The following is an 11,272-nucleotide window of genomic DNA, read 5'->3' on the forward strand; positions in this document are numbered from 1 at the left end:
GAACAATCGAATGTACAATTTGTTTTGTATGACTGTGTGGTATGTGACTATATCTCAATAAAATGAATATTTTAAAAAAAGACATCAGGGACAGTGCTCCGTAAACAATTTGGGTTCAATATGTAAAACTGATAATAGAGAATCTGTGATTTGAAGCAGGCATAAGCCTGTAACCAAAGCCTCCACAGCACCTATACGTTGGCTGCCATCTCAAGAAAGTTCTCTGATGGTCAATGCATTTTCTTCCTGTGGCCATGTTTCATCATTTTCCAAACCCTGTATTCATATCAGCATGGCAACTGCAACTAAAATTAGTCAGGTAGTATTTAGTCTTCATATTTTACCTAACTTCTCCTTACCATTCTCTAATATTAGAAGATACACATCTAACAAATTTGGCAAAATTCTTCTAAATATCTTTCCCTGTGTGTGTGTGTGTGTGTGTGAGTGTGTGTGTGTGTGTGTGTGTGTGTTTCACTGTCATTTTTTCTCATTGGCTTAGGTTCCTGAGGTACCTTCACCCTAGGCCTAAATTGGGTATTCTGGGCTTTTTGATAGTGAAATAAGTATCTTTGCATAAAGTAGAGGCATGTGACACAACACTTAGAAGGGTATTTCAAATAAAATAATAGCATTTACAGCTGTTCTTTGATTTTAAACATTCTATTTTATTCAAAGTAGTTAGCTGAATGTCTCTTTTAGGATTCTCATGACTTGGAGAATAAAGAAAGAATTGGCAGAAAAAAGCCAGGAACTGCGTGGACTGGACACCACAGAGCAATCTGTCTTTGGGCATACTTCATACAACACTCATGAAAACGTGGAACTGCTGAGATCAGCGAAATCTGTAAGTTTTTGCGGCCAGGGGACCCGCGCCCCTCCCTGCCAGGCTCAGTCCCGGGGGAGGAGGGGCTCTCAGCTCCGGGAAGGAGAAGGGAGAATTGCAGTGACTGCTCTTATCGGAAACTCATTCTACTGATTCAAACTCCAACCATAGATAGACTGAGACCAGACACCAGAGACTCTGAGAGCAGCCAGCCCAGCAGAGAGGAGACAGGCATAGAAAAAAAACAACACGAAAAACTCCAAAATAAAAGCAGAGGATTTTTGGAGTTCTGGTGAACACAGAAAGGGGAAGGGCGGAGATCAGGCCTTGAGGCGCATATGCAAATCCTGAAGAAAAGCTGATCTCTCTGCCCTGTGGACCTTTCCTTAATGGCCCTGGTTACTTTGTCTATTAGCATTTCAATAACCCATTAGATCTCTGAGGAGGGCCCATTTTTTTTTTTTTTTTAAATCCTTTTTGCTTTTTCTAAAACAATTACTCTAAGAAGCTCAATACAGAAAGCTTCAAAGAATTGAAATTTGGGCACGTCAAGTCAAGAGCAGAACTAAGAGAGCTCTGAGACAAAAGGCAATAATCCAGTGGCTGAGAAAATTCACTAAACAACACAACTTCCCAAGAAAAGGGGGGTGTCCGCTCACAGCCACCATCCTGGTGGACAGGAAACACTCCTGCCCATCGCCAGCCCCATAGCCCAGAGCTGCCCCAGACAACCCAGTGTGACGGAAGTGCTTCAAATAACAGGCACACACCACAAAACTGGGCGTGGACATTAGCCTTCCCTGCAACCTCAGCTGAATGTCCCAGATCTGGGAAGGGGGAGCAGTGTGAATTAACAGAGCCCCATTCAGCCATCATTTGAGCAGACTGGGAGCCTCCCAACACAGCCCAGCAGCCCAGAACTGCCCTGGGGGGACGGCACTCACCTGTGACATAGCACAGTCATCCCTCAACAGAGGACCCGGGGTGCACAGCCTGGAAGAGGGGCCCACTTGCAAGTCTCAGGAGCCATACGCCAATACCAAAGACTTGTGGGTCAGTGGCAGAGACAAACTGTGGCAGGACTGAACTGAAGGATTAGACTATTGCAGCAGTTTTAAAACTCTAGGATCATCAGGGAGATTTGATTGTTAGGGCCACCCCCCCTCCCCGACTGCCCAGAAACACGCCCCACATACAGGGCAGGCAACACCAACTACACACGCAAGCTTGGTACACCAATTGGGCCCCACAAGACTCACTCCCCCACTCACCAAAAAGGCTAAGCAGGGGAGATCTGGCTTGTGGAGAACAGGTGGCTCGTGGACGCCACCTGCTGGTTAGTTAGAGAAAGTCTACTCCACGAAGCTGTAGATCTGATAAATTAGAGATAAGGACTTCAACTGGTCTACAAACCCTAAAAGAACCCTATCAAGTTCAGCAAATGCCACGAGGCCAAAAACAACAGAAAATTATAAAGCATATGAAAAAACCAGACGATATGGATAACCCAAGCCCAAGCACCCAAATCAAAAGACCAGAAGAGACACAGCACCTAGAGCAGCTACTCAAAGAACTAAAGATGAACAATGAGACCATAGTACGGGAGACAAAGGAAATCAAGAAGACCCTAGAAGAGCATAAAGAAGACATTGCAAGACTAAATAAAAAAATGGATGATCTTATGGAAATTAAAGAAACTGTTGACCAAATTAAAAATATTCTGGACACTCATAGTACAAGACTAGAGGAAGTTGAACAACGAATCAGTGACCTGGAAGATGACAGAATGGAAAATGAAAGCATAAAAGAAAGAATTGGGAAAAAAATTGAAAAACTCGAAATGGACCTCAGGGATATGATAGATAATATGAAACGTCCGAATATAAGACTCGTTGGTGTCCCAGAAGGGGAAGAAAAGGGTAAAGGTCTAGGAAGAGTATTCAAAGAAATTGTTGGGGAAAACTTCCCAAATCTTCTAAACAACATAAATACACAAATCATAAATGCTCAGCGAACTCCAAATAGAATAAATCCAAAAAAACCCACTCCGAGACATATACTGATCACACTGTCAAACACAGAAGAGAAGGAGCAAGTTCTGAAAGCAGCAAGAGAAAAGCAATTCACCACATACAAAGGAAACAGCATAAGACTAAGTAGTGACTATTCAGCAGCCACCATGGAGGCGAGAAGGCAGTGGCACGATATATTTAAAATTCTGAGTGAGAGGAATTTCCAGCCAAGAATACTTTATCCAGCAAAGCTCTCCTTCAAATTTGAGGGAGAGCTTAAATTTTTCACAGACAAAGAAATGCTGAGAGAATTTGCTAACAAGAGACCTGCCCTACTGGAGATACTAAAGGGAGCCCTACAGACAGAGAAACAAAGACAGGACAGAGAGACTTGGAGAAAGGTTCAGTACTAAAGAGATTCGGTATGGGTACAATAAAGGATATTAATAGAGAGAGGGAAAAATATCGCAAACATAATCCAAAGGATAAGATGGCCGATTCAAGAAATGCCTTCACGGTTTTAACGTTGAATGTAAATGGATTAAACTCCCCAATTAAAAGATATAGATTCGCAGAATGGATCAAAAAAAATGAACCATCAATATGTTGCATACAAGAGACTCATCTTAGACACAGGGACACAAAGAAACTGAAAGTGAAAGGATGGAAAAAAATATTTCATGCAAGCTACAGCCAAAAGAAAGCAGGTGTAGCAATATTAATCTCAGATAAAATAGACTTCAAATGCAGGGATGTTTTGAGAGACAAAGAAGGCCACTACATATTAATAAAAGGGGCAATTCAGCAAGAAGAAATAACAATCGTAAATGTCTATGCACCCAATCAAGGTGCCACAAAATACATGAGAGAAACATTGGCAAAACTAAAGGAAGCAATTGATGTTTCCACAATAATTGTGGGAGACTTCAACACATCACTCTCTCCTATAGATAGATCAACCAGACAGAAGACCAATAAGGAAATTGAAAACCTAAACAATCTGATAAATGAATTAGATTTAACAGACATCTACAGGACATTACATCCCAAATCACCAGGATACACATACTTTTCTAGTGCTCACGGAACTTTCTCCAGAGTAGATCATATGCTGGGACATAAAACAAGCCTCCATAAATTTAAAAAGATTGAAATTATTCAAAGCACATTCTCTGACCACACTGGAATACAATTAGAAGTCAATAACCATCAGAGACTTAGAAAATTCACAAATACCTGGAAGTTAAACAACACACTCCTAAACAATCAGTGGGTTAAAGAAGAAATAGCAAGAGAAATTGCTAAATATATAGAGACGAATGAAAATGAGAACACAACATACCAAAACCTATGGGATGCAGCAAAAGCAGTGCTAAGGGGGAAATTTATAGCACTAAACGCATATATTAAAAAGGAAGAAAGAGCCAAAATCAAAGAACTAATGGATCAACTGAAGAAGCTAGAAAATGAACAGCAAACCAATCCTAAACCAAGTACAAGAAAAGAAATAACAAGGATTAAAGCAGAAATAAATGACATAGAGAACAAAAAAATAATAGAGAGGATAAATATCACCAAAAGTTGGTTCTTTGAGAAGGTCAACAAGATTGACAAGCCCCTAGCTAGACTGACAAAATCAAAAAGAGAGAAGACCCATATAAACAAAATAATGAATGAAAAAGGTGACATAACTGCAGATCCTGAAGAAATTAAAAAAATTATAAGAGGATATTATGAACAACTGTATGGCAACAAACTGGATAATGTAGAAGAAATGGACAATTTCCTGGAAACATATGAACAACCTAGACTGACCAGAGAAGAAATAGAAGACCTCAACCAACCCATCACAAGCAAAGAGATCCAATCAGTCATCAAAAATCTTCCCACAAATAAATGCCCAGGGCCAGATGGCTTCACAGGGGAATTCTACCAAACTTTCCAGAAAGAACTGACACCAATCTTACTCAAACTCTTTCAAAACATTGAAAAAAATGGAACACTACCTAACTCATTTTATGAAGCTAACATCAATCTAATACCAAAACCAGGCAAAGATGCTACAAAAAAGGAAAACTACCGGCCAATCTCCCTAATGAATATAGATGCAAAAATCCTCAACAAAATACTTGCAAATCGAATCCAAAGACATATTAAAAAAATCATACACCATGACCAAGTGGGGTTCATTCCAGGCATGCAAGGATGGTTCAACATAAGAAAAACAATCAATGTATTACAACACATTAAAAACTCGAAAGGGAAAAATCAATTGATCATCTCAATAGATGCTGATAAAGCATTTGACAAAATCCAACATCCATTTTTGATAAAAACACTTCAAAAGGTAGGAATTGAAGGAAACTTCCTCAACATGATAAAGAGCATATATGAAAAACCCACAGCCAGCATAGTACTCAATGGTGAGAGACTGAAAGCCTTCCTCTAAGATCAGGAACAAGACAAGGGTGCCCGCTGTCACCACTGTTATTCAACATTGTGCTGGAAGTGCTAGCCAGGGCAATCCGGCAAGACAAAGAAATAAAAGGCATCCAAATTGGAAGAGAAGAAGTAAAACTGTCATTGTTTGCAGATGATATGATCTTATATCTAGAAAACCCTGAGAAATCAACGATACACCTACTAGAGCTAATAAACAAATTTAGCAAACTAGCGGGATACAAGATTAATGCACATAAGTCAGTAATGTTTCTATATGCTAGAAATGAACAAACTGAAGAGACACTCAAGAAAAAGATACCATTTTCAATAGCAACTAAAAAAATCAAGTACCTAGGAATAAACTTAACCAAAGATGTAAAAGACCTATACAAAGAAAACTACGTATCTCTACTAAAAGAAATAGAAGGGGACCTTAAAAGATGGAAAAATATTCCATGTTCATGGATAGGAAGGCTAAATGTCATTAAGATGTCAATTCTACCCAAACTCATCTACAGATTCAATGCAATCACAATCAAAATTCCAACAACCTACTTTGCAGACTTGGAAAAGCTAGTTATCAAATTTATTTGGAAAGGGAAGATGCCTCGAATTGCTAAAGACACTCTAAAAAAGAAAAACGAAGTGGGAGGACTTACACTCCCTGACTTTGAAGCTTATTATAAAGCCACAGATGCCAAAACAGCATGGTACTGGCACAAAGATAGACATATAGATCAATGGAATCGAATTGAGAATTCAGAGATAGACCCTCAGATCTATGGCCGACTGATCTTTGATAAGGCCCCCAAAGTCACCGAACTGAGCCATAATGGTCTTTTCAACAAATGGGGCTGGGAGAGTTGGATATCCATATCCAAAAGAATGAAAGAGGACCCCTACCTCACCCCCCTACACAAAAATTAACTCAAAATGGACCAAAGATCTCAATATAAAAGAAAGTACCATAAAACTCCTAGAAGATAATGTAGGAAAACATCTTCAAGACCTTGTATTAGGAGGCCACTTCCTAGACTTTACACCCAAAGCACAAGCAACAAAAGAGAAAATAGATAAATGGGAACTCCTCAAGCTTAGAAGTTTCTGCACCTCAAAGGAATTTCTCAAAAAGGTAAAGAGGCAGCCAACTCAATGGGAAAAAATTTTTGGAAACCATGTATCTGACAAAAGACTGATATCTTGCATATACAAAGAAATCCTACAACTCAATGACAATAGTAAAGACAGCCCAATTATAAAATGGGCAAAAGATATGAAAAGACAGTTCTCTGAAGAGGAAATACAAATGGCCAAGAAACACATGAAAAAATGTTCAGCTTCACTAGCTATTAGAGAGATGCAAATTAAGACCACAATGAGATACCATCTAACACCGGTTAGAATGGCTGCCATTAAAGAAACAGGAAACTACAAATGCTGGAGGGGATGTGGAGAAATTGGAACTCTTATTCATTGTTGGTGGGACTGTATAATGGTTCAGCCACTCTGGAAGTCAGTCTGGCAGTTCCTTAGAAAACTAGATATAGAGCTACCATTCGATCCAGCGATTGCACTTCTCGGTATATACCCGGAAGATCGGAAAGCAGTGACACGAACAGATATCTGCACGCCAATGTTCATAGCAGCATTATTCACAATTGCCAAGAGATGGAAACAACCCAAATGTCCTTCAACAGATGAGTGGATAAATAAAATGTGGTATATACACACGATGGAATACTATGCGGCGGTAAGAAGGAACGATCTGGTGAAACATATGACAACATGGATGAACCTTGAAGACATAATGCTGAGCGAAATAAGCCAGGCACAAAAGAGAAATATTATATGCTACCACTAATGTGAACTTTGAAAAATGTAAAACAAATGGTTTATAATGTAGAATGTAGGGGAACTAGCAGTAGAGAGCAATTAAGGAAGGGGGAACAATAATCCAAGAAGAACAGATAAGCTATTTAACGTTCTGGGGATGCCCAGAAATGACTATGGTCTGTTAATTTCTGATGGATGTAGTAGGAACAAGTTCACTGAAATGTTGCTATATTATGTAACTTTCTTGGGGTAAAGTAGGAACATGTTGGAAGTTAAGCAGTTATCTTAGGTTAGTTGTCTTTTTCTTACTCCCTTGTTATGGTCTCTTTGAAATGTTCTTTTATTGTATGTTTGTTTTCTTTTTAACTTTTTTTTTCATACAGTTGATTTAAAAAAGAAGGGAAAGTTAAAAAAAAGAAAAAAAAGAAAAAAGACAAACAAGGAAAAAAAAAAAAGATGTAGTGCCCCCTTGAGGAGCCTGTGGAGAATGCAGGGGTATTCGCCTACCCCACCTCCATGGTTGCTAACATGACCACAGACATAGGGGACTGGTGGTTTGATGGGTTGAGCCCTCTACCATAAGTTTTACCCTTGGGAAGACGGTTGCTGCAAAGGAGAGGCTAGGCCTCCCTGTATTTGTGCCTAAGAGTTTCCTCCTGAATGCCTCTTTGTTGCTCAGATGTGGCCCTCTCTCTCTGGCTAAGCCAACTTGAAAGGTGAAATCACTGCCCTCCCCTCTACGTGGGATCAGACACCCAGGGAAGTGAATCTCCCTGGCAACGTGGAATATGACTCCCGGGGAGGAATGTAGACCCGGCATCGTGGGATGGAGAACATCTTCTTGACCAAAAGGGGGATGTGAAAGGAAATGAAATAAGCTTCAGTGGCAGAGAGAATCCAAAAGGAGCCGAGAGGTCACTCTGGTGGGCACTCTTACGCACACTTTAGACAACCTTTTTTAGGTTCTAAAGAATTGCGGTAGCTGGTGGTGGATACCTGAAACTATTAAACTACAACCCAGAACCCATGAATCTCGAAGACAGTTGTATAAAAATGTAGCTTATGAGGGGTGACAATGGGATTGGGAAAGCCATAAGGAGAAAACTCCACTTTGTCTAGTTTATGGATGGATGTGTAGAAAAGTAGGGGAAGCAAACAAACAGACAAAGGTACCCAGTGTTCTTTTTTACTTCAATTGCTCTTTTTCACTCTAATTATTATTCTTGTTATTTTTGTGTGTGTGCTAATGAAGGTGTCAGGGATTGATTTAGGTGATGAATGTACAACTATGTAATGGTACTGTGAACAATCGAAAGTACGATTTGTTTTGTATGACTGCGTGGTATGTGAATATATCTCAATAAAATGATGATTAAAAAAAAAGTAAAAAAAAAATAAAAAATTAAAAAAAATTAAAAAAAAATAAAAAAAAAAAAAAAAAGAAAGAATTGGCATACAGAAGTTAAAATTAGATGAACACGGCGGCGCCGGTGCGGCGGCTGCGGGGGCGGCCTCGGCGGCGAATCTGAATGCTGTGAGGGTGACCATGGATGTTCTGCTTGAGATTTCAAGAATTTTGAATACTGGCTTAGATATGGAAACTCTGTCTATTTGTGTACGGCTTTGTGAACAAGGAATTAACCCAGAAGCTTTATCATCAGTTATTAAGGAACTTCGCAAGGCCTCCGAAGCACTAAAGGCTGCTGAAAATATGACAAGTTGACTTTCTGGAGAAATCCTGATGAGATATGTCCAGCTCTGCAAGAGGATTTAAAGATTGCATTGTAGTCAGGAATGTAGAATGAACTTCATGCAGCAGTATAGAAATATTTTGTTTTTGTTTTTGTTTTTTTAAGAATTATAAACTATAGCTGTATAAATCAGTGGAAAGCGGCTTAAGAGAGAACTATCAAATATGTTTACTTCGCATCATATTCATTTTTTTTTAAAGGCCCTAATGCTTTGGCATTGCTGTGTTCATATTTATGTATTCCTTATTTATAGCTCTGATAGCTTTAATTTTCTAAGCAGTCTGTCTATAAAATGTGCACATCACTGTGATTGGTTGAGTCTAGTGGAACCCATCAGTAGTGATAAAGTAATAATGACTTGTTAACATTTCCATTATAAACTTTAATTTTGAATTGTTTATGCATAATAATTGTGGATTTAGTTGTGTTGAGCTGTAAGTTGACAATTGCAGCCACCATTTGTGAATTTTTATTTAGATTCATTATGAATATTAGAATTTTTTTATTTTAAATAAGAGCATAGAAAGCATTTCTTGTGTACTCTTTAATGAAGAATGTTTAGTTTTATAAACATAAAGTTTGGCTGGCTGTTAATGTGAATCAGATCATTTTTATACTGAAAAATAAAGCTTAGAAACTTAGATTTAAAACTAATGATAGTGCTTAACTTAGTATTATTTGTAGTTTTATTCATTTAAATCTAATGAGAATGTTTTACTTTCTAAGTTTTACACCCTATAAATGAAGGTCTAAAAAAATAATTTATAAAGTGAAATATGGCCAACATGCAAAATTCCCTTTTGGTTTTATTACATAAAATTAATTTGAGTCTTAACTAGTAAATCTTGAGTAAAACTTAGGATAGTGTTATTCTCTTCCTGTAACAGAATTTCAATAGAAGATTTTTCACAAGATTAATATGAATTTAATCTGATTTTATTGTTTCTTAAATTTTAGACTTTTTAAGTTGACATTTAAATGATAGTACAAGCATTCCCTCTTTAGTAGCATTTTTTTTTTCAGACATGCTGAAGTGGTTTCAAAAAAGAGTAATATTTAAATAGCAACTTTGCTGTTTTAAAAATCCAGTCTTTTAACTAGTTTGGCTTTTTAAACACATGGCATCTTTATTAAGCACGTTGGAAAGGTCTATTGACAGAACTGATTGAGAGACAATAACTTGTGACAATAAGTCATTTGATTGATAAACACTGAAAACACTGCATGTTATTTATAAAATCGTATAAAGAAAACACTTTTGTCAAGCTCTTAATTTGAGCAAAATTTGTATATAGTCTCAGGCCTTAAAAGTTGATAGTTTTATTTATGATTTTGTAGATTAAGTTATTTATGTATGAGACAAAGCCGGAAAATATATTGAAAAGGGATTGTTTACAGAGGGCTTCTTTAATGTATTACATTTCTGAAATGTAAACATATATTTTTAATGTGTACTTAAATATAAGGAAATCAAACAAAATAGCGATGCAGTTGCAGTGTGTGCGTATTGTCAGTGACAAAATTAAAACCATTTCGGAGGTAAAAAAAAAAATTAGATGAACAGATAAATTTGTACATTTCTCAAAGTTTTCACTTTCTTCTCATAGAATTTTAAAACTAGGCTATAAAATAAAATATTTGAATTTTCATAATGAGTATGAATTTAACAGTGAATTTTTAAAAGTTTAATTTTATTGAGATTGTTCACATACTATACAATTATCCAAAGATACAAAGTGCACAATCAGTTGCCTATGGTACCATAATACAACTTGCATCCATGACCACAATATTTTTTGTTTTCCAAATTTTAGAACATTTTCAGTACTCCAGAAAAGGAATAAAGACAAAAAAGAAAACTGGAATCCTCCCTTACCCCTAACCATCCCCCTCCATTATTGGCTCATAGTATTTGTATAGTACATTTGTTACTGTTGATGAAAAAATGTTAAAATACTGTCAACTGTACTACATAGTTTGCAACAGGTGTATTTTTTACATAATCCCCTTTATTATTAGCTTCTAATTATAGTGTCATACATTTGTTCTAGCTCATGAAAGAGATTTCTAATATTTGTACACTTAATCACAGACATTGTCCACCACAAGATTCACTGTTTTATACATTTCCATCTTTTAAACTCCAACTTTCCTTCTGGTGACATATGTGACTCTGAGCTTACCATTTCCACCACCTTCACACACAATTCAGCACTGTTAGTTATTCTTACAATGTGTTACCATCACCTCTATCCGTCTCCAAATGTTTATGTTCATCCTAGTTGAACATTCTGTTCATAATAAGCAACTTCTTCCCATCCTTTAGCCTCATTCTATATCCTGGTAACTTATATTTCATGTCTATGAGTTTACATATTATAACTAGTTGATATCAGTGAGACCCTGCA

The 11,272-nt window shown here is 37.3% G+C and overlaps 1 protein-coding gene across 1 annotated transcript; it reads left to right on the forward strand.

Moving 5' to 3' along the window:
- Positions 1–292: 292 nt before the first annotated feature.
- On the forward strand, positions 293–9,665 carry LOC119524513 (mitotic-spindle organizing protein 1-like). Its single transcript, XM_037823205.1, has 2 exons — positions 293–319; positions 8,576–9,665. The coding sequence occupies exons 1-2, from the start codon at positions 293–295 to the stop codon at positions 8,834–8,836; spliced, it is 288 nt and encodes a 95-aa protein (XP_037679133.1). The 3' UTR covers positions 8,837–9,665.
- Positions 9,666–11,272: the final 1,607 nt, after the last annotated feature.

The sequence above is a fragment of the Choloepus didactylus genome, assembly GCF_015220235.1.
Source record: "Choloepus didactylus isolate mChoDid1 chromosome 11 unlocalized genomic scaffold, mChoDid1.pri SUPER_11_unloc2, whole genome shotgun sequence".
Taxonomy (NCBI): Eukaryota; Metazoa; Chordata; class Mammalia; order Pilosa; family Megalonychidae; genus Choloepus; species Choloepus didactylus.